This window comes from Chionomys nivalis, chromosome 6, assembly GCF_950005125.1.
Source record: "Chionomys nivalis chromosome 6, mChiNiv1.1, whole genome shotgun sequence".
Classification (NCBI taxonomy): domain Eukaryota; kingdom Metazoa; phylum Chordata; class Mammalia; order Rodentia; family Cricetidae; genus Chionomys; species Chionomys nivalis.
Window position 1 is genome coordinate 6,831,845 of NC_080091.1, and position 26,510 is coordinate 6,858,354.

General features: G+C 57.8%; 1 protein-coding gene across 8 annotated transcripts; it reads right to left on the reverse strand.

The window, feature by feature from the left end:
- Nucleotides 1–243: 243 nt before the first annotated feature.
- Nucleotides 244–26,070, reverse strand: LOC130875951 (CUGBP Elav-like family member 5). 8 transcript variants are annotated; one of them, XM_057772291.1, is made up of 12 exons: nt 25,825–26,070; nt 20,010–20,092; nt 13,127–13,175; nt 12,513–12,641; nt 11,239–11,318; nt 10,034–10,180; nt 9,090–9,231; nt 8,865–9,011; nt 7,482–7,544; nt 5,600–5,680; nt 3,953–4,055; nt 244–3,306 (listed from the first exon to the last, which is right to left on the reverse strand). In XM_057772291.1, exons 1-12 carry the CDS (start codon nt 25,967–25,969, stop codon nt 3,291–3,293), a joined length of 1,185 nt encoding a protein of 394 aa, XP_057628274.1. In that variant the 5' UTR covers nt 25,970–26,070; the 3' UTR covers nt 244–3,290. The 8 variants fall into 8 exon arrangements, with proteins under 8 accessions (XP_057628274.1, XP_057628270.1, XP_057628273.1 ...); XM_057772287.1 differs by having other exon boundaries at nt 245–3,306; nt 3,953–4,096; XM_057772290.1 differs by having other exon boundaries at nt 245–3,306; nt 13,124–13,175.
- Between the last annotated feature and the right edge of the window lie 440 nt (nt 26,071–26,510).

Sequence of the window (26,510 nt, forward strand, 5' to 3'; positions counted from 1 at the left end):
TCCACAAAGAAACTTGCTGGTGAATGTTCACAGACGTTTGAGCCACATTTCCAAATGACAGAAGAAATGCCCAGATGATAAATGGGAAGAAACTTTTTATTTTTTTTTGGGGGGGGGAGTGTGTTCCAGACAGGGTTTTTTTTCTGTAGCCCTGGCTGTTCAGGAACTCACTCTGTAGACCAGGCTGGCCTCAAACTCACAGATCCTCCTGCCTCTGCCTCCCGACTGCTGGGGTTAAGGATGTGCGCCAGCATGAAGCAGCTCATAAGAGTCTTTTATTCACACACTGGGCTGTTACTCAGGCCCAGACAGTGCCACACACAGGAAAACACGGGGAGAGAGAATCGCTGCTAACAAGTAAAACTTTTATTAAATAAATTTTTAGCTTTTTTGTTTTCTTTTTCAGACCAAAGAGAGGTGATTTGACGTTGAGACCTAGCTCCTCCGCACACAAACAGAAGGCAGGGGGACTAGCGCCCATATATCCTCTCCACCCTCCACCGCCCCCATCCTCTCTCTGCTGTCTCCAAAATTCAGTCTGAAGTTGAGATTTCACGAAATTCATTGTACCAGAAATAAAGGCCGTCGTACAAATCACATAGGGTCTCTCGAGTGGAGTATAAAAATGTATTTACAGCTCGTAAACATGAATGACGGTGCGCACGCCAGCGCACGCCACACGCACTCTGCGGGTGACCCTGGGGCCACACTCGCACGTGGACGGAACACAGTCTCACTGTAGGAATGTTCAGAACCGGGACGCGAAACAAGGTGGGCAGAATCGGGGAGGGGATTTCTTTTTTTTTTTTTTTTTTTTTTTTTTTTTTTTACTTTTTTCCCCTTTGTTTTGGCTAAGTCAACAAACATGTTGGTAGAAACAAAAAGTTTTTTTTTTTTTGAAAAAATCTGTTTTTGCATTTTTTAACCTTATTTTTTTAAAATCTCTTCTGTTTTGCTTTTGGACACGTCGGAAGGGATCCGGACTCCCCTCCCCATGGTGGGATGTCCAAACTAAGGATTCTGTGCTTAGCAGTGGGTGCGTGCGTGGGCAGGGGGTAATATACAGGGGGGCTCCCCACCAAAGTCTTCCCAATCCCCCAGCTAGGAAACAGAAGCGGATTATTAGTGAGTCTCCCCACCCCCCGCCCTTCCTTGTGGTCTTGAAAAGGACCACAAGCAAAAATGAAAGAAAATAAATCAGAGTGTAGATCCACGGTGCCAGCAACCAGGTCTGGCGGTCTGTGTGGCCACGTCCGACCGACTTGGGGCGACCTCGGTAGAGACCTTCAGTTCAAGGCTGGTGATTGGAGGATGGGGGAGGGGGCACCTGAAGGACAGTCGGGGGCACGGGGGCCGTGGGGGACATGGGAGGAACAGCTGGAGGCAGTGGGGAGCACCTGGGGGCGGTGGGAGGGGACACTTGGCAGGCAATCTGGGGGCAGGAGGCTTCCCCAGTGGGAAGCTAAGGACACCTGGTCACCCAAGTAAGGCTGTGAAAGCGGGAAGGGTGTGTGTGGAGGGGAGCCCTAGACGCGGGAGGTGGTAGCAGCCGTGGGGACCCCAAGAACTGGAGGTATATGGTGTTGGCAGGGTCCTGGTTTGGCGTCCGGGGGTGGGGCGGCCTCCAGCCGGCCGGCCTCTTCTTCTGTCCTTGGTCCCATGCGTGGCCGGCTCAGAGCTGTTTGGCCCCTGTGGTTCATACTCCAAAAATACATAGTCTATGCTGTGTGTTCTCACACGCAGCTACAGGGAACGGGGAGTGGGGTTCTGGCTAAGGGGGTACTAGCTGGCCTGGAAAGCCACCGAGTCTGACGGGGGGTGTGTTCCCGAGTCCAGGGGCGGGTGGAGATTGGCAGTGTATGGACCCCTCAGACCCGGGCTCAAGACTCCTGTCCCCCCCCCATGACATGCCGTGAGACATTTTGTGCCCCATGTGGCTCTTGGTGGCTTTGGAATTGGGGGGGCCTATGTAGGGAGACAGATGGGGAAGGGGGAGTCACTGGGAGGGCTGGTGTTCAAACTTGGCTGTAATTTACATAAATGTCCTGGGGTAGTTGGAAGCAGAACCACTCAACCCAGGGAGGATGTGGGGGGGGGGCATTAGGGAACAGTGGAAGGGAGGGGAGTGGGGTACAGAACACCCTGCCCCATTTGTCCTGGCAAGAAAACCCCAGTGTTTTCAAAACCACAGTTTCTGACAGTCACCATCAGTTTGGGGACATTTAGCCCAGGACACTGGGTGAAAAGTGAAGACCTGGCAGATGTCCTGGGGATTTGTTCCTGATTGACTGGTTTCCTAATGGAAACTAAAATAAAATAAATAAAACCCCAAAACCCAGATAACAAACAAAAACACTGAAGGACTAAAGACTGCTCAGCTCTACCAGACCCTGGGCGAGGTGGTTAGAAAAAAAAAAAAAAAGAAAGAAAGAAACGAACGTATTCCTGGGCTGTATGAGGTGGCCGAGCTGTCACCTCCATGAGACCGTGTACAGGTGATGCTGCCTCGTATTTGTTCAGTCCCAGAGACGTGCTGAGAATGTGGCTTTGATGGGAACTGGAATTTGGGATTTTGTTTGTTTGGGGCAGATCTGGCTTTTTGTTTGTTTTGCGAGTTGGTGAGTGGCATACGCTCTGGGATTTGTTAACGCAATGGACATGAAATTAGAAGACAGGGCTGTGGGAGCTGGTGGGGACAGAGGTGGGGGACTAGAAGGCTGTGACATAGGGGGTCCCCATCTCCTCTGCTTCAGTTCTGGGCCAAACATTCCAAGGTCAAGACCTAGGAACCCAGACCTGAGTGTGTGTTGAACGTCTCCTCTCTGTTTTAGAGCTTCTCGGCTGGGGAACAGCTTCAGAGGACTGGCTAGAAGCTCCACCACACTCTGCACCCCAGACCCACAAACCCACCTCTGGAGTGAACTTTCCCTGGGAAGCCCCCTTGGTGGGAGCGCCTAGCTTCCTCTCCACCCTCTGGGCCACCCAAGCCGCAAGGTGATGGGGGAGGGTTTTATCCCCAGGTGGCCTCCTGGTGCATCACTCCCGCCCCCAGGATTGGGAGAGTGAGCTTGGGATAGGAGGACGGTTAGTTAGATGATACCAGGGCTGGGCAGGGCACAGGGCCGCCTGGCGGCTCACCTGGGGCCAGGCCCACAGCGCGGAGGGGCTGTGGGCATGGTCAGTACGGGTGTCCTGGGTCTTTGGGTCTCTTCAGCTGCACCTTCAGCCTCTTCATACCGATCTGAAAGCCGTTCATGGCCTGGATGGCCGCCTGCGCGCTGGCCGGGTGGTCAAAGCTCACGAATCCTGAAGGGACAAAGTGACTGGAGTTGGTGAGGGGCAGTGGTCCCGGCATCGGGTATGTCCCTAGGGATGGGGACCTCACCCCCACCCCATCCAGCCCAGTAAACTTCCCATGTGATATGGGGCCACAGTCTTGTTTTCTTCCTATAACACTGATGTGGTACTGAGGAATTTCCTAGAATCTTATACACACCAGGCAGGCACAGTACCCTGACCACGCCCCCAGTCCTCGCTGAGGATTCTAGGCGGGGCTCCACCCTGACCACGCCCCCAGCCCCTCACTGGAGGATTCTAGGCGGAGCTCCACCCTGACCATGCCCCCAGCCCCTCGCTGAGGATTCTAGGCGGAGCTCCACCCTGACCCCCCCAGGCCCTCACTGGGGATTGTAGGCGGGGCTCCACCCTGACCACGCCCCCAGCCCCTCACTGGGGATTCTAGGCGGAGCTCCACCCTGACCATGCCCCCAGCCCCTCGCTGAGGATTCTAGGCGGAGCTCCACCCTGACCCCCCCCCCCCGCCCTCACTGGGGATTGTAGGCGGGGCTCCACCCTGACCACGCCCCCAGCCCCTCACTGGGGATTCTAGGCGGGGCTCCACCCTGACCACGCCCCCAGCCCCTCACTGGGGATTCCAGGCCGGTCCACTCACCGAAACACTTGCTCTGGTTGGTAGCCCGATCCATAAACACCTTGGAGGAGATGATATTGCCGAAGGGGAGGAACATCTGCGTCAGCTCCATGTCTCCAAACTCCTGGGGGAGGTGGTAGATAAACAGGTTACAGCCTTCGGGACCTGTAGGTGGGGGAGAGAAAGACATAAAGCCCCCAAGGAGAGGAGGTGGACCCCCCCTGGGCTGGGGTCCAGTCCTTGTCTCTGACTGTGGATGCAGTGGGGGGCTTCTTGAGACTCCCCGATAGAATGGTGGGGAGCAGAGGTGAGCCTGAAGAGCCTTGATCCCTCCCATATGCCATTCACCCAGCCAGAGCCAAACCCAGACCCTTCTCCTTCCCCACCCTGAACCCTCCCAGACTCCCCAAACTCCTCCAGGCCAGGTCAGCGGAGGCAGGTGGTGGGGCTATGGGGGAGGCTGCGGGGGCTTCAGCGGTGACCCTGTGGGCCTTGTGCTGTCGAAGACACCCCTGACAATATTTCAAAGCCTGGAGGCCAAGATGATGGCACACGCATGTCAGTCATCCCGAGACTCGGGAGGCTGAGGCAGGAGGATTGCTGTGTTTATGAGTCTAGTGTGAGCCAGACAGTGAGACCTAGTCTCAAACACACCCACAAACACACACATGTGTGCACACATACAGAGAGAGAGAGAGAGAGAGAGAGAGAGAGAGAGAGAGAGAGAGAATTCATTTAGACGATGGAGCCAGGGCTGTAGCTGGGAGGTATAGAGGTTGTCTGTCTATCTGTCTGTCTGTCTGTCTGTCTGTCTGTCTAATTTTAGTTGTAGCGCGTGTGCCACAGTGCCTGTGTGGAGGTCAGAGGACAACCCGCATGAGGCGCCACCATGTGGCCTCTGGGGACCGAACTACTCAGGGTCTTGATGGCTAGAGCTTTTTCCTGCTGAGCCATCCTGGCCTAGAGTTGAAGGAGGCAGTCCCCAACAGTCAGATAAAAATGTCCTCCTGGTGGCTTTAGCAGCACAGTGTCTGGGAGACAAGATGTGGCCCACAGTGGAATAGTCCAGGGACATGGGTTGTCCCTCAAAGGCCAGAACTAGGCTCCAAGCCCAGCTCCTCCTCACAGCTGAGGGCGGGTCCTTCCTCTCGGGCACCCGCGCCACAGGGCTGGTCTGAGGCTTCACCTCTCCCCAGCCCCTCGTGCTCCACAGGCAGTGGGTAAAGGAGGGGACACCAGGAGCTTCTTAATGCCTCCTGGCCTACACAGGCGGGGACAGGACACCTGAGCAGAGCAGCAGATAGGGAAACTGAGGCACTGGCCACAGTGCCCAGCCAGAAAACGATGAGAGTGGCTCTAGGTTGCGGGACTCCGGACTCCTGCTTCCTCCCGCATGCCCTCCACAGGCCGTGCTTCACTGGGAAGGCCTCAGTTTACCCAAGATACCTCCACGGACTCCGGACTCCTGCTTCCTCCCGCATGCCCTCCATAGGCCGTGCTTCACTGGGAAGGCCTCAGTTTACCCAAGATGCCTCCTTACACAAACGCGCACCAAAAATGGGGTTTCCTCGCTTGTCCATAGGGGATGGGAAACGCAAGGGCCGCCGTTCCACGGAGGGGCGAGGTCAGCGGTGCAGGTGAGGGCGGGGCTGGCAGGGGTCGCCTCACCTTCACGCTGCTGCTGCAGGAGGTGCGGATGCTGCGGGACGCCGTGCGCCACTGGCGCGATGGCCGCGGTGGGGTACATGGCTGCAGAGAGCAGAGGCAGGAGGCAGGGCTGAGTGAGGGGGTCCGGGAAAGGGGGCGAGGCTGAGTGAGGGGGTCCGGGACAGGGGGCGGGGCTGAATGAAGGGTCCATGGCAGGGGGCGGGGCTGAGTGAGGGGTCCAGAGTAGAGGGCGGGGCTGAATGAAGGGTCCAAGGCAGGGGCAGGGCTGAGTGAGGGGCGGAGCCAGTGTAGAGGGTAGGACTGAAGTGAAGGGTCCAGGGCAGAGGGCGGGGCTGAGGTGAAGGGTCTAGGGTAGAGGGCGGGGCTGAGTGAAGGGTCTAGGGTAGAGGGCGGGGCTGAGTGAAAGGTCTAGGGTAGAGGGCGGGGCTGAATGAAGGGTCTAGGATAGAGGGCGGGGCTGAATGAAGGGTCTAGGATAGAGGGCGGGGCTGAATGAAGGGTCTAGGATAGAGGGCGGGGCTGAAGTGAAGGGTCCAGGGTAGAGGGCGGGGCTGAATGAAGGGGCCAGGGCAGAGGGCGGGGCTGAAGTGAAGGGTCCAGGGTAGAGGGCGGGGCTGAATGAAGGGGCCAGGGCAGAAGGCGGGGCTAAATGAAGGGTCCTGGGCAGAGGGTAGGGCTGAGTGAGGGGCAGAGCCAGGGTAGTGGGCAGGGCTGAAGTGAAGGGGTCCAGTGCAGCGGGTGGGGCTGAGTGAGGGGCAAAGCCAGGGTAGTTGGCGGGGCTGAAGTGAGGGGTCCAGGTTAGAGGGCGGGGCTTAGTGAGGGGGCGGAGCCAGGGTTGAGGGCGGGATTGAAGTAAAGGGTGGGTCCAGGCAGAGAGTGGAGGTTGCATTGAGTGGTGGGGCCAGGGCAGAGGGCATTGCGGGGTTGAAGGGGCAGGACCCGGGGCTGAGGGGTGGGTTGGGAGGGTGTATAGTTGGAGTGGAGGAATGACTGAGGGATGGCATTTGGACTTGAAGGGTGAGAACGTGGATGGGGTGGGGCTAGAGGTGAGGGGGGCAAAGCAGAAATGTGGGAAAGGCTGGTTGGGGCCAGAACCTGGTCAGTGCACAGCAAGAACTGGGGCGGGGGGCGGCAGGGTGTATGTGTTTACTGGGACAAGCAGGGCAGGGCCAGAGCAGAGGCTGCATGAGGTCCAGGGCCGGGGTATGGCCGAACAAAGGCAGAACTATAGGCAGAGCCATAGTAGCAAAAAAACAAGGAATGAGGCCATAGTCAGAGGGACTAGTCCATGGCTGAGCAGTGGGCCCCGCCCCTTGCTCTATGTCCCTGCCCTGTGCTATGCCTCTGCCCTTCATCCTGGCTCCTCATCAGCTGGGGCCCTGCACCTCCACCTCCTTGTGCCCTGAGCCCACTCCTCAGGCCTTAGCTCTACCCCCATGTCCTGGTCCCTGGCGGTAGGGACTAGAGCTGAAGACAGACAGGGGTGGGGGTCATGATGGAGAACAGGGCCATGACTCAGTAGAGGACCCGGATGGAAACCTCTGAAGAACCCAGTGGGTGGGGCTCGCGGGTGAGGCGCTGGGTGGGGCTCACGGGCGAGGCGCTGGGTGGGCTTATGTCTCAAGAGGTGGGGTCAGATTCACAAAGTTGGGTGGGACAGGGCTATATCCAGAGAACAGCCAGGTGCAGCCCTGGCTTTGGGGAGGTGGTCAGGCCCTGACTCAGAGAGAGCACCAGGCTTAAGGGACCCACGGAGGGGTAGAGAGACCGAGCGAAGGACAAGGGCCTCGGGCAGGGCGTGAGACCCCGAGGTGAATGGTCACAGTTGGCACAGGCTTGACCAGGACTGTCTGCCACAGGGTCAGGGCAGGGCTGCCTCTACCTGTGTACTGCTGGACTCCAGAGAAGGCAGGATGTAGGGTCTCTGCCACAGTGGGGCTCTGAGCTGTGGGGCAGAGGAGAAACTGAGTCCTGACACCCGCAACCACGGCGCTTCCCTTCTGTGTTAACCCTCTGCTGGAAGCCACGCAACCACGGCGCTTCCCTTCTGTGTTAACCCTCTGCTGGAAGCCAGGGAAACGGGGTGCTTCCCTTCTGTGTTAACCCTCTGCTGGAAGCCAGGGAAACGGGGTGCTTCCCTTCTGTGTTAACCCTCTGCTGGAAGCCACGCAACCACGGCGCTTCCCTTCTGTGTTAACCCTCTGCTGGCAGCCACGCAACCACGGCACTTCCCTTCTGTGTTAACCCTCTGCTGGCAGCCACGCAACCACGGCGCTTCCCTTCTGTGTTAACCCTCTGCTGGAAGCCACGCAACCACGGCGCTTCCCTTCTGTGTTAACCCTCTGCTGGAAGCCACGCAACCACGGCGCTTCCCTTCTGTGTTAACCCTCTGCTGGAAGCCACGCAACCACGGCGCTTCCCTTCTGTGTTAACCCTCTGCTGGAAGCCACGCAACCACGCTGCTTCCCTTCTGTGTTAACCCTCTGCTGGCAGCCAGGGAAACGGGGTGCTTCCCTTCTGTGTTAACCCTCTGCTGGAAGCCAGGGAAACAGGGTTTATGAGCTTGCCCAGGGCCCCCGGAGAGCAAATGACAGAAACCAAATGAATCTGTGTGCCCATCACCCCTCAGCACCAAGTCATCCCCCATACCCTATCGCCTGCCCAGACCACCCCAACCTGTGGGGACCCCCAAGGTCCCATAGTGCACCCAGTTCCTGGTTTGGGTCATTAGCATTGCAGCTCAGGCCCACCTTGCCCCATTTCTACAATGTCCAGAATCTTAGCTGACTACAGAAGAATTAAATCAGGTGCAGCAGCCCCGATTGTCACCTCAGAACTTGGGAGGTGGAGGCAAGAGGACCACCCTTAGTTTAAGACCAGCCAGGGCTAAGGAGTGACTTTGAGACCAGCCTGAGCTACAGAAGGAGTCTAGGCGCAGCCTGGGTTTCACGGGGAAATTGAAAGCCAGCCTGGACTACATCTCAACAAACAAGGAGAGACACGAGCCTAATACTAGCCAAATGCTCCTTGCACCCACTCCCCCGGCCAGCTCTGGACTTCAGCTCTCCCGTTTTCCAGTTAGGGAAACTGGCTAGATTGCTGAAATGGAATTTGAACCCAGAGCTGGCTTGGTGCATGGTTCTCATGTAGCCTCCTTCTCGGCCTCTTTCTGTTCCCTCACCTGTCTAGATCCCCAAAATGTCATGTTGTGGGGACCTCGGTGTGTCCCCCAGTTGCTGTGCCCACTCCAGGCACTGCGAGTTACCTGGGTAGGGGACGAGGCCATTGGCATAGACGGTCTCCAAGGCAGGGTGGCTCCCAGGGAAGGGCAGGACGCCTGGGAAGCCATTGGGAATGGGTGCCACCAGGCCAGGAACAGCGGCAGTGCCTAGCAGTGGGGGCGAGTGCAGTCCTGAGGAGGGGGAGAGGGTCAGACACGGGGTGGGGGTGCTGCCCGCCTGCCCCGAGGCCTCTGGGAAGCTGCTCTCACCGGAGGCAGGGGCGATGGGCGTGGCAGGCAGACCGTTAAGGCTGACAGCGCCAATCTGCTGGATATGGTAGGGAGGAAAGGCCACGCCGGGGCTCAGGTAGCTGCCGGAGGTGGACAGCACTGTGGTCTGCTGCTGCATGAGCTGGGGAAGAGATGGTGTGAGTGGGACCGGCCCCACCGCGGCTCGGGAGTGGGGAAGGACCCCTCTGGGTGCACGGCTCAAGCTGGGCTCGGGGAAAGCCGGCCACAGCAAGGGTTCAGTAAGCATTAGCAGTCGGCCTGGGGAAAAGGCCGAGATTTGGGGCTCAGAAATGGAGGCTGATACTTGGGTCGAAGTTCATTCTGGGATCAGGGATCAGCCAGGCATTAGGACTGAGGTTGGGATCAGGGCTCAGTCTCGGTTCCGGGCTAAGTTAGAAACTGAGGCTCAGTTATGGATCAGGGTTTAGCCTGGAATCCCAGATCAGTCTAGGGTATGGGACCTGGGTCAGCACAGGATCCTGGCTCGGCCTTGACTAAGAACTCTACTTAGAAACAGAACTCCAATATCTAGATACAGATTAAGGTCAGATCTGCCCAGGAACAAGGCAAGTAGACCTTGAGGCTCAGCCTGGGATCAGCCTTGAGGATTTAGCCAGAGCTAGACCAAATGCAGATTTAGGGATGGTGGGATCTAGGCTCCAGCCATTTGGGTCCAACTGAGTAGAGACATTAGCCTTCTGCCCACAGTCGGGGTACATCTGGGATTAGGGGGTCAGTCAGGACGGTGGCTGTGTTTAGAGCTGTCTGTCAAGACCTAGGCTTTCAGCCTGGGACCGCAGCTCAGTTCACCCTGCTGAGTGTGAGGCTCAGCCCCGCCCAGGACCAGATCCCCGGTCAGTTGGAATGAGTGATAGGGTGTGGCTGAGCCCCAGACTCAGTGCCCACATGCGGGGATCACTCACAGCCTGGGCGTAGGCACTGTAGGGGCTGAAGGGCAGGGTGAGGGACGGGGTCAGGATGCCCAGCTGGCCAACCATCTGCTGCATGCGCCTCAGGGTCCGCTCTTTGTCCGTGTCGGCGAACTTGACCACCAGGCTGGAGGAGGCTCCCTGTAAGGAGAGTGTGCGGTGTTGCCGTAGAACAGGGGCACCCCATGGATGAGAGTGGAGATGCCAGCCATTACTTGATCCCCAATCAGAAGAGCCAGGACCACACGAGATGTGCGTCGGACTCTCTTCCTGGGCCTGGCAGTGCAGTGACGTGGCCGTGGGGTCTGCGAGGTAGCCACAGCCACAGTGAGGTGGAGCATGCAGGTCCAGGGTTCACGTATGGGACAGTGGTGTGTTGGGGTTCTAGCTGTAACTATATCCGGTCAGCGAGGGACAGTGGAGGAGTTTGAGGCGGCCCACACTTGGGACCAGCTGAGGTTCCCCATCGCCAGGGGCCATGAAGGCTGATGGTGCATGGATCACTCATGTTCCTAAACTAAGTCAGAAACTGGGGCTCAGTGGGGGCTCAGGGATCAGTCTATGAAGAACTGGGGGCCAGGATCCAGTGTCCAGCCAGGTCTTTCTTGGTGACTGGGCCCAGATGCTCCTAGCCAGGCGTGTAGACATCCCCGTGGACAGACAACCCGTTCCTTGGCTCTGGTTGTGAGGGAGTCAGCCTGGCGGTGACCTGAACCTGCCCAACCATGTTAGGGACACAGCCGCTGCTGTAAGGCCAGGGATTCAGCTTACCTATAGTGAAGACCCCTGGGGGCCCTCCCTAGGGGTGACCACAGCCATGCCTGGGTGGTTCTACACCTGGGACCTTGAACACCTGGCCCTCACTTCCCCTTGGCCTAATGGGTCTCCAGCACAGTTTCTTCAGAGCAGCCCTCAGCCACTCAGGGGGGACCTGACCTAAGAAAATCCATGCAAATGGCCCAGCAGCCTCCTCCCTTGGTGCCCACTGTGGGTCTCCACTGCCCTAGAATGGAGTCCTTGGTCTCTACATGTCATCCAGCTGTCCCACAATGCACTGGGACACTGCTCGCACAGCTTTGAGCACGGCCTCTGCCCTCCTGTCTGAAGTAGTCTGAGAGGGGGCAACACCACCACCACCCATCACTCCGGTCACCCAATCTCCTCCACCCGCCATGGCAGCGAGGGCAGTTCTCACTCACCGGCATGGTCTGGCTGCCATGCAAGGCGTGGATGGCGGCCTGCGCCTCTGTGTGGGAAGAAAACTTCACGAAGGCGCAGCCTGGGAGGGAGGGAGGTGGAGGTGAGGGACTGAAGGGTGAGAAGGTGGGGAACAAGGGGGAGACAGAGGCCCTGGTTGCCACTCATGAAAGACAGTAGACAGGAGTCCGTCCACACGGACCTGGGGAGGGCTGAGAAGGCCCCAACAGACAAGACACGCCGTCATCTTTCGGGGACAGAGATGTCGATGTCAGCAGTGGATTCAGACTAATAGGATGTCAGTCATCTGCCCCCACTCATTAACTCATTTCAGCTATCCATCCACCCACCCATCCATCCATCCGTCCATCCGCCCGTCCATCCATCCATCCGTCTATCCACCAACCCATCCGTCTATCCATCCATCCGTCCATCCACCCACCCATCCATCCATCCGTCCGTCCGTCCATCTGTCCATCCACGTGATCAGAGAGTAGGAAGTCAGCTCAGTGCCAGCTTCTGTGTTGAGACCCAGGCAGTCACACACACTTTCAGATGCAGGCTGGGCCCCAGGAGGTCCCATTAGAACGAGTGAGACAAATGTTTGAAGGGTCACCAGCCCTGACCTCCAGGATGCAGAGGGTGTACTGGAACCTGTGGATCCTGGCAGCCGGTCAGACAGACGGACACACACAGTCATGTGGTGGCCACCGAGGCAGATGAACCTCAGCCAGGGTCATACACCATGGATCCAGGGCGGTATCAGTCTGCCAGTCATACAGTCGGACAGATAGACACATGAAGACAGACAGAACTTGAGACACTCAGGGAGAGAAGCTGAGAGGCCTGGGCCGTAGTCCCGAGGACCCCGCCTCCCCCTCCAGTTCCTCTCTTTTTGCAAGCCACAGTTAAAATACCAAGTGACAGGTACCAGGACGCAGGCGGGCGGTCCTAAAGACAGCCTTGTGCTGGGCTCCCCTCCCTGCCCACCCCTACTCTCCTCCCTCCACTTCAGGACTAGGATATGAAAATCCTCAAGAATGACCATCCGCGGTGCACACTCAGCCCTCCCCACAGGCCCCTGCCATCCCCCTCCAGACCCACCCCACCCACTCCACCCCTTCCCACAGGCCACGCCCACCGTAGGCGGAGCTCTTCCTAAAGTCACACCCACCACGCAAGCGAAGCTTCCTCACCGAAGCCCCGCCCCCGCCCGCCCCATGGCCCTCCAAGCCCCTCCCCTCACCGAGGCTCCGCCCCATCGCCTGCCAGTCACCTTTGCTGCTGCCGTCGGGTCCGCGCAGCACTGTGCACTCGTCGATGACACCGAAGGGTTGGAAGAGCCTGAGCACATCTTCCTCCGACTGCTGCTTATTGAGCATGCCCACGAACAGCTTCCGGTCCCCTGTGGGCGGAGCCCCGGCCCACGGCCCCGCTGAGCCCGCGCTAGGCCCGCGGACCCTCGCCCAGACCCGTGCTGCCCCAGGACCTTTGCTCAGGCCGCCACACTGCCCGTCGCTCCCCGTCGCTCGGGGATGAGAGAGCGAGGAAGTAGAGACGTGGGGAGGGGGCGTCAGGGAGGAAGAGACGGGAGACTGGGGTACAGTCAGAATCGCGAGAGAAGGGGTCTACTACCTGTCCCGATTGACAGCCAAGACAGACAGAGTGACAAGGACTGGCAATGCTGGGCTTTACCGAGCTCCTACGTATACAGGGCGTCCCAACAGCTTTGCCCACACCTCTCCCCACGCCCTAAGTCTGCAGTCCTCGGGCACCCGTGAGGGAACAGGAAAGGTGTGGGGTGTCTGAACTCCGGGGGAGCGGCCAGAGCAGGCCGGAGCCCCAACCCTGAAGCTGCAGAGGCCACGGCCACGGGGAGGTTACTACTACCTCCACGGCTCTCACTGTCCGCCGGCTTCACCTGGATCGGCCGCGCCATCTGTGGAAAGGGAAAACAGAGTCAGGGTGGCAGAGAACCGAGTGGGGCGCAGGCGCCAGGTGCTCCCCTTTGTCTTGGCACACACCCAAGCAACCAAGCCCAGTGCCGGTAAACTCTTAGCTAGCCGTCAAAACCCAATGATAATTATCCCCCCCACCAGGACTGTCTTTGGAAATGCCCTGGGTGTAGATTTCGCATTGCGATTTCTGTCTTCAAGAAGTCAGTCTGGACTTGGCTGAGTGACTTCCTCCAGTACAGAACATGCTGGAAATGAAGCCACAGCTGCGACCTTCGGTGCTAGAGAGCTTGTTACTCTCTGGACAGAGTCCTAGTGTGCCAGCCTGGGATAGCTCACAGGAGGACACATTCTGAAGAATTTCAATTGTCTCTGCTAACCCAGAGAACCACAAACAAGTAAAATGATTGGGAGTGTTTGTTACTGCTCAGTAGCCAAGTGATACCTGGACCCACTGCTCTGGGCTCTTGGGCGTCCCACCCCAGAAAATGGCACTTGATGGCATGGGTCCCCTGTCCCTGACGGAGTCATCCTCCTGACTGGGAGATTCGCACGAGTGATCTCCTACTCAACGTCAAAACTGAACTCAAAGCCGGGCGGTGGTGGCGCACGCCTTTAATCCCAGCACTCGGGAGGCAGAGGCAGGCGGATCTCTGTGAGTTCGAGACCAGCCTGGTCTACAAGAGCTAGTTCCAGGACAGGCTCCAAAGCCACAGAGAAACCCTGTCTCAAAAAACAAACAAACAAACAAACAAACAAAACTGAACTCAAAAGTCCCAGCAGTGATCTCCCCTTCCTCAGGGCTCCTCGCTGCCTCCTGCCTCTGCTCTCTCTCCAGACACGGGGAGTTCAGCATCACCCCACTCTAGGGGTAAGGGAGGAGGGGCCCAAGAAGGCCCAAGAGCAGGGAGTGGGGTCCCCACCCGAGTCAGATCAGGCTACCCCTTTACGCTTTGCGCCCACCTGATTGACAGTCCCGGACCAGCCCAGCGATCCCCGCACCCCCCACCTTGGCCTCCTCCCCTGAACGTCCTCACCTGCACCCACCCTTCCCTCCAGTGCTGGACCCCCAAGATGAGAGGCCCTAGCCCTCCTAGAGCACAGCTCCCCTCCCCCATCCCTCTCCTCCCCTCCCCCTCCTTACCTCTCACCTCTCCCCTTCTCCACCCACCTCGTTCCTCCCCCCTCCCCCACCCCTTCCTTTGCCCTCCCCTCCCTGCCACCCCTCTCCACACCCCTTCCCCTCCCGTGCTTCCGACTTCCTCCGGTCCCTTCCCCTTCCAGAATTCTCCTCTCGCCCCCACTTTGGGAGACCATCTCCTCTCCTAAGACCCTCACAGGGACCCGCACTACCTGCTCTGCTCCCTGCCCCCCAAAACAGCCAGATTCCCCCCAACCCCATCCCCTCTGCACCTGGGTACCACACCCCACCCCAGGGTGGGGGGAAGGCGATCTGAACCGGATAGTTCTGCTTCTGGGGTCAGGGCGCACAGGAGGGGTGGGGGGGACGAAGCAGGGGAGGGGTCCCCCAGATCTAGCCTCTCCGCCCCCCACGGCCCCTCCCACACGCCCCCGCCAGCCCTCCCCCTCTGCCATCCTCCCTAGCACCTTGGGCAGATGAAGATGGGGTTGCCATGGCAACGCTGATTCACCCCGCGGAAGCCGGCAGTTGTCGCTGCCATGGAAACCGCCTCTTCGGAGGGGGGGCCTCCGAGTTCAGATCTCGTGGCGCACAAAAGAGATTTAAATATAATCTTTTAGAGACGAGAGAGGGGGAGGGGAGAGGACGGGAGGGCAGGGGAGGGGGTGTGCCCAGCTCTGTCGCCCCCACCCCATCACCGACCTTAGTCTCCAGCGCTCCCGGGGTCCCCCCTCCACCCCACAGTGACGGAGAAAGGACCACGGAGCGCCGTCCCTGCCCGCACCACGTGCCTTCGCTGCGCGCCGGAGCTGGGTCTCCCCGCACTCCTGCCTCCCCCATCTGTCCCGCCCAGGTACCGCCCTCCCCCTGCACCTTCTGCAGCTCCCACCTCCGCCCCTTCCCCGGCCCCTCTTCCTCTTTACCCAACACCATCTCCTGTGTGTAAGATTTGTGGCAACCCAGGGAGGACCTTCACTAGTGTCGCACAGTGGGACAACACCAGAAGTTGCCCACGACCACGGCGGAAGAAAATCTTTGGTGGGTTTTGAAGCAGCGATAGGAGTTCTGTGGGGGAGACCATGTCTCCTGCTGGAGCGGGTTCTCTGTCGTGACCCATTTCATCTCTGAGCTATGTGTGTTACAGACATGGAAACCAAAGCTTTCGGACAATCTCAGCAGGTCTAGTCGGGACCCTGCAGGTTTCTCTGGCAGCTGGAAGATTCCGGAACCAGGAGCGAGGCCCTCAGCTACCCTGAACCCCGCCATGGCGCCATTGCATCCGGGCTGCAGTTACAGACTCTCACCGTGGCATTCAAGGCCTCCACCAGAGGGGCCCTCTCCCTCTCCTGCCCTTCTTCAAAACCGACACCTTCCTCAGGGCTCCCGGGGGATGCTGGCTCGTCCCCCAACCCGTCACACTTTGCCAGTCAGATTGACGCCCACAGCATGCACCCTGAGCACCAGACTGGATGGATGAATCACACTGTAGAATACTACACAGACGAGAAAAAGCGAAAAAGCGCGGGAAGACGCCTTTAGTGGGGAGGAGGAGGAGGCAAGGGGGTTCTGGGAGCCGCCCGCCTAGTGGGTGGGTCATTCACGAATGTGCATGCGCACATGCTTGAACATAGTGGGTCCCCCTCGGTGTCCTGCTTCACTCTTGGCCTGGTTCTTCAAAGAAGAAGTCTTTCCCTGATCCTGGGACTTTTCATGAAGGTTCTAGGCCGGAACCCAGGTCCCTGGTAAGAGACTACTCTCGGAGAATCCTGTCTACACCGTTGGCGGGGGTGGGGGGCAGAGCATTCAGAACCCTGATCGCCAAGCGAGGCCTTTACAGAGCATCCTCAGGCATATGGTCTTTGCTTCTGAGCCTTAGTCTTTCTGTCTGCTGGGCCTACGTGGCATGTGGGGAAACTGAGGCCTGGAGGTGTGTGGCTGGATACCAACTCCAGATCTCAATGAAGACAGACCCGGAATGTCAAGGCTTGGTGTATTCTGATGCAGTGTGGCCGGACCCTCCCCCTCTGACAGCTCAGGGCCATGCCTGTCCCTACACGTATCTTTGGGGGTGGGTTTGCAGTAGTGGGAACACATCTACAGTCCCCCACACACTCTAGAACACCCCCTGGGACGTCTGGACTCAGATCTAGAACATTCTAGGTCCTCAGCATCTCACGGGCAGCTGGCCTCCGGTTCAGAATGTTCCAGGTCCCCAGGGTCCCACAGGCCATCTGGTCCAGAACATTCCATGTTCCTAGTGTCCTACCAGCGACTGGCCTCCTGTCCAGAACGTTCTAGGTCCTCAGCATTCCATGGGCAGCTGGCCCCTGTCCAGAACGTTCTAGGTCCTCAGCATTCCATGGGCAGCTGGCCTCCTGTCCAGAACATTCTAGGTTCTCAGCATTCCATGGGCAGCTGGCCTCTGTCCAGAACGTTCTAGGTCCTCAGCATCCCACAGGCGGCTGGCTTCTAGTCCAGAACATTCTAGGTCCTTAATTTCCAAGCATGTCATCTCATCTGGTCTCAAGTTCCAGAATGTTCCAGATCTGCAGTATAAGGGCAGCTGGCTCCGAGACTAGAATGTTCCATGTCTTCACTGTCCCACACACTGTGACCATGACACATGCCTCAATTTCCCGGATTAAATGTCATCAGCTCAGAACTTCCAAGTTTCAGCGGCAGAAGGCCACCCCTTGCGAGGCCCACAGAAGGTGCGGGTCCTGAGGGTGCTGCCAGCCCCATCCTAGGGGCCACCCAATCTGGCCACAGAGTGCTATTTCTGGTAGTTTTATAGGCACACAGCTGTGTCTGTGGAGTAGGATGTGCCAGATCGAGCCGTGGCGTGTTCTAGAACCAAGCAGTACAGCCACAGGCTCTGTGGATGACAAACTTTACCTCCATTGTAAGGCCCATAAATGTCAAGCTTACGTTGACATCAGATTCTACGGATGGGAACTCTCTGCTTAGAAGAATTCGGAACATGACTCCCCTGTGTCAGCCACGATTCACAGGCTGCACAGTCCACGGGCAGCTGAGAAACTTCTACCAGGAGCCAGGCACTTGGGAGGCAGAGGCAGGCAGATCTCTGCAAGTTTAGGCCAGCCTGGGCTACATGTAGCAATCACTGTGCACAAACTGATGAGAACACACAGTCGGTGTGTGAAGAATGAAATCGGAGGAAAAGACGTGGGATCCCCTCCTGGTGCCCCTATCTACTTCATGCTAACATGCCAGATTTGGGAAATGTTTTGTAAAAATAAAATCTAGTATTAAAATGAATTTCTACCTTTAATTTTTTAATGTTTCTCTCAAAAAATTCCAATAAGACATATCTAGCTTTATTAGCTTTAGTTGTTTTTTTTTTTTTTTTTTTTTTTGTTTTCTTTTTTGGCTTTTTGAGACAGGGTTTCTTTGTGTAGTCCTGGCAGTCCTGGAACTAGCTCTGTAGACCAGGCTGGTCTCGAACTCACAGAGATCCGCCTGCCTCTGCCTCCCGAGTGCTGGGATTAAAGGCGTGTGCCACTACCATCCGGCTAGATTTTTAAAAAGGTAACATTTTTCTAGAACATTCTCTCTTTCTTCCTGTTCTAAGCAGGGTCTGTCCCTGGGTACTGTGAGTGCACAGCTGGTTGTTATCTGAAGGTGCTGAGCTGAGTCCCCTGTCTCCACCCCTTACACGCCTAGAGTCCTCCAGTGTGACCTCCAAGTGTGTTGTGTGCAGTCACCCCGAGAGGACAGTCACTCGGGATGATGTGCACTCTTGAGTGGGCAATCAACGAAGCCCGTCTGGTTCCATTTTTAGTCAGACACCCCCATCTTGACACTGCGCCCCTCTGCATCTGTCCAAGATATCGCTCCTCTCGGCAGTCTGCTGCTCACAGCGCTTTAACCCCTCACGGCCACACGGCCTTGTGACCCTCACACCAGCTAGTCACAGTACCGCCACCTGACATCATGGACCAGAAGCACATCCACACCTTGACAGTACACAGTGAATGTGACCGTGTTTTGGAAACTCAAGGCAGCCTCGGTCCCCTGTGTGGGGGAGGAAGATCTATGGACACACTGACAAGAAGAAGAAAAGCCAGACAGAGAGGCCAGGAGCACCTGCAGGAATGGGTGGGGACAGGGATGACCACTGGATCCCCACAGGGGTGGGGAAGAAATGAGACATGGTCAGTTTTGAACAGGGATGGATTCCCATGCCTGGAAGGTAATGTGCTCAGCTCTGCTGGGCACCAGGAAGCCATGGTCTCCTCCCCAAGCAAAGGGCTGGGTGGGTGGGTGGGTGGATGGGTGGGTGGGTGGATGGGAGGATGGATGGGTGGATGGGTGGATGGATGGATGGTATTGTATGAAAGGGGATGTCTAGGCCTGAGAACATTATAACTTTCTCAAAGCTTTTGGGGTACACATGGGAGGAACTGATTCTTCCCTCCACACCCATGTATAGAACCATGTGTGATGTGCACACTGGAAATCCCAGCTCCAGGGAGGCAGAGACAAGAAGTCTCGTGGGGCTCACTGGCTATCCCTGTTTACTGCCAAGATGTATGTATCTTAGAAACAGGTGGGTGGTTCTAGGTAAATGTGCACATGCACTTGCAGGCATGCACTGCCATGCACACACCCTCACAGACATGCACTGTCATGCACACCCACTCACAGACATGCACACTCACTTGCAAACATGCACTGCCATGCACACCCACTCACAGACATGCACACTCACTTGCAGACATGCACTGACATGCATACCCACTTGCAGACATGCACTGACATGCATACCCACTCATGGACATGCACTGCCATGCACACTCAATTGCAGACATGCACTGCCATGCACACCCACTTGTAGACATGCAATCCCATGCACACTCCCTTGCAGACACGCACTCCCATGCACACCCACTTGCAGACATGCACTGCCATGCACACCCACTCACGGACATGCACTCCCATGCACACTCAATTGCAGACACGCACTGCCATGCACACCCACTCACGGACATGCACTTGCATGCATACGCACTCACAGACATGCACTTGCATGCACATGCACTCACAGACATGCACTCCCATGCACACACACTTGCAGCTGCATGAATATGCACATTTTCTCACAGAAAGAGTGGCTGTACCAGCCCTTGCCCTAACCTTCCATCTGTTGCAGATGCTCTGCCCATTGCAACCTCATCCACCACGAGTACTTTTCCAGAGCCACGCCAATGCCAGTGCATGCCCTTGAACCCCAGAACTGTGAGCTAAATGATCTCTGCTTCATAAATTTCCCAGCCCCAAGTGTGGTATTAGAGTCCCAGCAAACACCCAATCCACCGTTCCTGTTTCTGGTGGAGGAAGAGAGACTCTCATCTCTCCTTTGTGGCCAGAAAGCCCTGCCCACCCCTTCCCCTCACATTCCCTTCCTCCCTCTTTCTGCATCACCCCTCTGCTCGCTCCAGTCCCAAGGGTCTCCTGGATCTTCACCCAGCCACCCACTCCAGGGCCTTTGTGCTGGGTGCCCATCAGTAAGGTGCATTTCTGACCAGGCCTGGTGGTCCCCACACAACCATCACTCCTGTGATACACAGAACTCCGCATACAAGAGGTGCCCAATAGATGCTCACACCTAGGCCCCACGGCTGAGAGTGTCCCCTCCGCTCCACAAAAGACTCACCCCCGGCAGGGTCTTCTGCTCGTGCAAAGCAGTCTGAGCTTTGATGGCGGAGTCCCTGGCGCAGTATGTGAGGAAGGCACAACCTGGTGGGAGAGATGGGGTGTGAGAGGAGACAGACCCAACGCCATGTACCCAAAGGCAGGGCGGGGGCAGCCTGGGCACCCAGCGTAGTGGAAATTCCCATCAGGGTCCAGCCACACCATGGAGTATTACTCAGGCATAAACAGTACAGAAGCTTCAACACCCCACAGTGGCCTTGGTGCCACCGAGCCAATCGCAAAAGACCAGACACCTGGACTCCTCGAAAGGAGATGCTCGGAGCAGGAGAAATCAGACACAGGGAGTGAATTCTCAGGTGCTGAGGACCGGGGAGACAATGGGGAGTTGGAGTATTAGGGCATCAGAACTTCAGACTGGGGAGGCTTTTGCAACCTCAGAGCTGGAGAAGTGGAGGCAGGAAGACCCCTGTGGCTCTGGGTTCAGGAGAGTTGTGGGCGGAGCTTTGGAGGTCAGCAGCCAGGCAAGTTTTCTGGGTCAAAGCCAGAAGCCAGGACGTGGCCCCCTCTAACCCGCCCATCTTGTTCGGGACACAGAGCTCGCCCCACACGTTGAAAACACAGATCAGATGTGGTTGGACTGGAATCCGCAAAAGCCACCATGAAAATGTCACCCCGTTGATGATGAACAATTCACACATGGGGCATGTTCATCCACGTGGAGCCATGAAAAGGGAAGCTGCGTGTCCTGCCGCAGAGAGGGGGACACACACGAGGAGCGTGGCGGGCACTGCTGTGTCTATTTGGTCACTGACATTGACAGACTCACACACAGGAAGGAAAAAGGTCGGTGCTGGGTGGAGGCAGTGGGAGATGGGGACACATGGCCGGCCGCGCACTCACGGAGGGAGTCCAGCTGGGAACATCACAGTGGCTGACCCTGGGTGTGTTACTCTAACCAACTGTTATTGTTGTTTCTTTGTTTTTTTCTGAGACAGAGTTTCTCTCTGTAGCCTGGAACTCGCTCTGTAGACCAGGCTGGCCTCTAACAGAGATCCGCCTGCCTCTGCCTCCCAAGTGCTGGGATCAAAGGCGTGCGCCATCCCTGCCTGGTCGCTGTAACAAGTCCACCCGGCAGCCTGGAACTCGCTGCCATCGACCCAGCACCCGGGAGTTCGGGGCTATCCTTGGCTACATAGAGAGACTTGCACGTGCGTGCATACATACTTGCCTTGCATCAGAAACCCAAAAGGACGAAGAGAAGGAGGGAGGGACAGGGACGGGGAGGGAGGAGCTGCCAGAGACAAAGAATGGCCCCAGCAGCCGAGGGCCGCTCTCCGCGGTGCTGAAGCGCGTCGGGGACCCCGTGCCCCACCCCCACCCCGCCGGGTCCCGTATCCCTTCCCCAGCTTTGAGCCGCACTGGTCCGGTGGGGTGGGGTTCCTGGCATGTTGCCGGCTGAACCCCAACACCAGGGCTGTCACCCCACTTAGAAAAGTCGTCCCTCTGTCTTTAGCAAGTTCCTGGGCACTTTTGGGCCACGCTCGGCTGAAGGCCACGCGCATGCGCGGAAGCCGGAGGACAGTCGTGAGTGTGGCTCTTCAGGAGTGGTCTCCTTGATTTCCGAGACTGGGCCCCCATCTGACTCAGTGCTGGGTCACGTGTCCGCCTTGGGGACAGAGGTCGGTGTCCTTTCCCGGCTAACTAGAAAGAGTCAAGACCCTGAGCGACTGGGCAGAGACTGAGTGAGGAAAAATGCCGGTGTAGAAGAGACAGACAGACATCCGGAGTGGAGGCGTCTGGGGGACAAGCAGAGAAGCCGCGGAAGTCAGAGCCCTGGGGAGCCATGGAGGGCTTCTCTCTCGATGGTTAACAAATACCCGCCACCCCCCCCCCATACCATGAAGGTTGGAGGTGCTGCCATGTGCTTGTATCTGGGTGTGGTCAGTGCCTCAAAAGAACCCCCCCCCCCACCGCTCTGGAGTCATAAACTGCTGGATGCTTTATGAAGTGAATCAAGACTCAGAGAGGGCACAGCAGCCTCCCCGAGCCACGCAGCAAGGTAGAAACGTCTGCCTTTGAGCTGGGAATTGGGGTGAACAGCCGAGTGCAGAAAATTCCAGGAATATGGGAGAGGACTACATTAAATGCTTTTTATCATCTATTTACCTATGGGGACCGTGGCGTACCCGTGGCGGACAGAAAATTCTCTCTCTGGAATACCCACAAGGAACTGATGAAGGTGGTTATGAGCAACCTGACGGTGCTGGGAACTGAACTCAGGTCCCTGAAGTGAGTGGTGTTCACTCTGAGTGGCAGAGCCATCTCTCCCAACCACCTTACTTTGGAAACAGTCTCCTGGTCAACTCTGCAGCCAAGGCTAGCCTCAAGGTGATCCTCCTGCCTCAGTCTCCTGAGGACTGGGATCTCAGGTGCTCAGCTGACACTCCCTTCACAGCAAGAACAATGTCCTGTGAGGACACCTGGCCCCACCCTATCACCAAGAAGAGAAGCTGAGTGGCCCCCACCCACGTCCGGAAACACAAGCTCAGCCCCCAGTTCATTCCCCCTGAATCAGCAAGCACAGGTACCCATAGGCACACAACCCTCCATTGCTCCAAGTTCCTCAGAGTAAAGGCCCAAGTCCACCCTCCAGCCATAGCCCTGCCTGTCTCTTCCCTCTGCTCTCCAATACAAGCTCCTTCCTTTGCCAGAACCGGATCAGAGGCTGTGGTCAACCTGGGACATCATTCCTCAGAAAAGAAGTGGACCCTTCACTCCGAACCTTCCGGAATCCTCCCTCTGCCACTTCTTCAGCATATGCACGAGCCCTATATCGAGTGCACCTCACTTGACCCCAGGGGAAGGTAGGGTGACAATTATTACATTTCCATGAGATCTAAAGACATCACCCACCCATCCATCCATCCACATCCATCCACACATCCATCCACCATCCACACATCATCCATCCACCCAACCATCCACCCATCCACCCATCCACCCACCCATCCATCCGCCGTCATGCATTTTCCCCTAGCAAAGCCAGTTCTTTCTCTCCAGCCTGCATCCTGTCTCTGATGCAATCCTGGCCACTCTGCACACAGTAGCCTCCTTCCTGAGGAGATTTCCTAGGGCCTTGCACCTCCGGACCTCTGTAGATGGTGTTCTCTGCCTCAAGAACACTTTTCCCCATTGGCTGATACCTCTAGCCTGAACACAGGAGCCCAGGCCTTCCACCCAGGGTTTGCTAAAAATCTCACCACCCTATACCCTTTCCCAGTGGTTTCCTCTGAGATGTGAGATTCCAAGACCTGAGGCAGCTGGGGAAACCGAGGCACACAGCTGGATGGTGCCTCATTTGAAATTGTCCTAGTGCCTCAAGAGAGCGCCTGGCTGTGGCCCAGAGACAACGCCTCCTCCCACACCTGTGCCAGACCATGTGTCCCCAAGGCTGCTTGTCACGTCCACACCCCCTCCTCCTGCCGCCGACAGCCACTGCTGCTCCCATGGTAACAGCAGGCCAACCGCCTCCCCCCACCCCGCAGCATCCCCCAGAGTGTTCCACTCTAAGGCAAATGCCATCATTAACATGAAAATGCATATGGCGTGTAGGGCCAGAGAGACCCCAAAGGTGACCTGTCCTCTCTCGGAGGTTGGGGGCAGAAGGACCCCAGGTCAGCTCCCAGGTTCTACTTTGAACCCTGGCTGAGGGAGGCCCTCCCACCCTGGATGCCTCCAGGGAGGGTCACGGGGTCTATGTGCCTCTATCTCCCCCTTTCCATCTCCTCCTGCTCCTTCTGTGACGCTCTGCAGCATTTAGGGACCTAGTCCTCCCTGGAATCCCACCCCTGCTGTTGTGGGCTATCTTGAAAGTGCACCCAGAAACAAAGCCATTGAAATATTTAGGGGAGGTCCCAGGTTCTTGGCTGTGTGCAAGAATTCCCAGTTCCACTTATTCTGCCTCCATTATCCCGAAGCCCAGAAAGGGACAGCCACTGGCTGACAGTCACACAGCAGAGGAGCAAAGAGATCCACCTCTCTTGAGTCAGGTTCTCATGAAATCCAGGCTAGTTTTGAACTTGCTATGTAGCTGAGGATGGTCTTGAACTCCTGATCCTCCTGCCTGAGCATCCCAAGTTTCTGGCTGACAGGAGTGTGCCACTGTCCCTGGCCTTCAAACATAGAAGACCCTGACCTGTGGGATCCCCACCTCCTCACTCGGGTGGGGCCTGGTAAGCGGTCCTCCAGTCCCTGCCAACTGAACCCTCCTCGGACCCTCTGCCACCCAAACTCCCACCTCCCAAGCAATGTCCCAAAATATCAAGACTCCCAGGTGCCCACATCTCCCAGAAAGAAAATAACTCCAGTCCTCAGGCCTTGCTGCCCCCTGTCTCCTGCCTGGAATTCCCAGCGAAGATGAGGGGCCCCTACTCCAGCACCCATGTGTTATCCCGAGATCCAGACTTCATCACTGCCCCCCAAGCCCTAATTGGGGTGCCACATAGGCAGCCTTTGGGTTCCAAACAGAAGTTTCTAAAAATGAGTACTTAAATCAGACCCTAAGCTCTGGGGTCTGGGTCACTGGTGGGAATTAAATCCCCAGTCTCACAATGAGGTTGCTGAGAAAAGCGCTGGGGTGTGGAGGGGTTCCCTCCCTGCCCAGGAAGCAGACTGGCCTCAGGCCCAGCTGGCAGCCCCGGACTATTCCTTCACCGCTGGTCCATGCAGTCACTCGTCCAGTCATTCATTCCATAGGCAGGTACAGGCCCATCCGGGAGCTAAGCTCCTTCCCCTTCCCCACCCCCTCCCCGTCCAGTTGAGGATGGAGACCATGGTCTTAACCTTGGGTCCCCCAACACCTGCCCTCAGAGCTGGTCAAAGCCACCAGTTTCAGACACTGGGGCTTGGGACAGGGCAGAGTGGGGGCGACCCTGTCCCCTCCCAGAAGCCTCCAAGGGAGTGGAAGCCAGGTTCTTGAACCACCTGCCGGCGACGCCTCCCACGCGCGTCCTCGTCACCCGGGATCTGGGCTCTGCCTAGCGGACCTCACGTTCATTGTCTCGGCCTTAGCTCTGATTCCACCAGGTTCCACTTGAGCCCAGGGTGGGCGCAGATCAGAAAGATGGCACCACCCAGGGAGAGCTGCCCGGGTCCCTACATCCCCTGGGCTGCAGCCTCAACCTCCTCGCGCCCCCTCCCCCAGGTGTCTTTTTAGTTACCGCTCAGCCCGAGGTTCTGGACATGTGTCCGGCTGCAGCCGAGCTGGCCCGGCTTTGTGAGCAGGAATCCGGGTCCGAAGTGGGAAGTTCCTGTCCCGGCCAGAGAGACCCAGAGCGACTGGGTAGGGGTGGGGGACCGGGAGGCGGGGGGGGGGGGTCCACGGAGCTTCTGGCACAGGGTTGGATGGGGGGGGGGTCTGGGAATGGGAGGGAGAGGGGGAGAGAGAGGAAGATGCCCGGGGAGAGGAGGGAGATGGAGGGAGATGACGGAGAGCGATGGAGGAGGAGGGAATGGGGAGGAGGGAGGGCGAGGGGGCGGAGGACGGGAGGGGGCAGCTGGATCGAGAACGGCACCCCTAGGACGGAGGAGAGTGCGGGGGAAGAGAACGGGGTGGTGGGATGCTGGGGTGCAGAAGGAGAGGTGTGGGGGAGGGATCCAGAGGGTTCAGGTGCTTGGGAGGGGTGAGGAGGCTAAGAGGGGGGTGCAGGTGTAGAAAGAGGGAAACAGAAAGGGCCTCAGAAATGCAGGAGGCAGAGTGCAGGAGCACAGGGACGGGTGCAGGGGTGCAGGGGCAGGTGCGGGGCGAGGGTGCCCACCTTTGTGCACGCCGGTGTGCGGATCCTTGAGCACCGTCAGCTCGTAGATGCGGCCGAACTGCTCGAACAGTGGCTTGAGGTCCTGTTCGTGCAGGTGGCGCGGGATCTGGCCCACGAAGAGCTTGATGGCGTCCAGGTCCTTCATGCCGTCGGGCCGCGCCCCGGGGCGCTCGGGCCCGCTGCCGCCCACCGGCCAGGCCCGGGCAGGAGCTGCGGTGCAGCCGCGTCGCTCGGTCAGCGGCCCCGCCTGCGCGCGGCTGCGCCACAGCGCCCCCCGCGGCTGCCGCGAGAACTGCAGGGGACGGGCGGGGCCCGCCGTAGGGAAACTGAGGCCCAGCGGTCTCGGAGGTGCGAGGGTAAAAGGGAGTGAAGGGTGAAGGGTGGGAGGGAGCTGCAGGCTGGAATTGCACATTTGAAAGACTGACAGGTCTCCCCGCGCTGGTCTTGGAATCCTTAAAGTGTCCGTGACCAACAGCCATGAGATCAGTCCCGCAGCCAGGTATACTGGGGAGACTGAGGCAGTAGGATCTGGCGTTCCCGGTTAGCCTGCGCTACATGGTAAGAGCCTTGTCAAGACAAGACGAGCAGCCACGGATGGGGAAGGTGGCCCTGCAAACAGCAGGTGAATAATGAGAGCTAGCCAGTGACGTGGACACAAAGGCCCAAAGAGGGTCAGGGGATGACAG

Coding starts and splice junctions, on each gene's coding strand:
- LOC130875951 (XM_057772286.1), bottom strand. CDS start 25,969: ATGAAGGACCTGGACGCCATCAAGCTCTTCGTGGGCCAGATCCCGCGC. Junction 12,642..13,123: donor CAGTGAGAGCCGTGGAGGTA/GTAGTAACCTCC, acceptor CTCCGCCCACAG/GGGACCGGAAGCTGTTCGTG. Junction 3,307..3,952: donor CAACCAGAGCAAGTGTTTCG/GTGAGTGGACCG, acceptor TTGTCCCTTCAG/GATTCGTGAGCTTTGACCAC.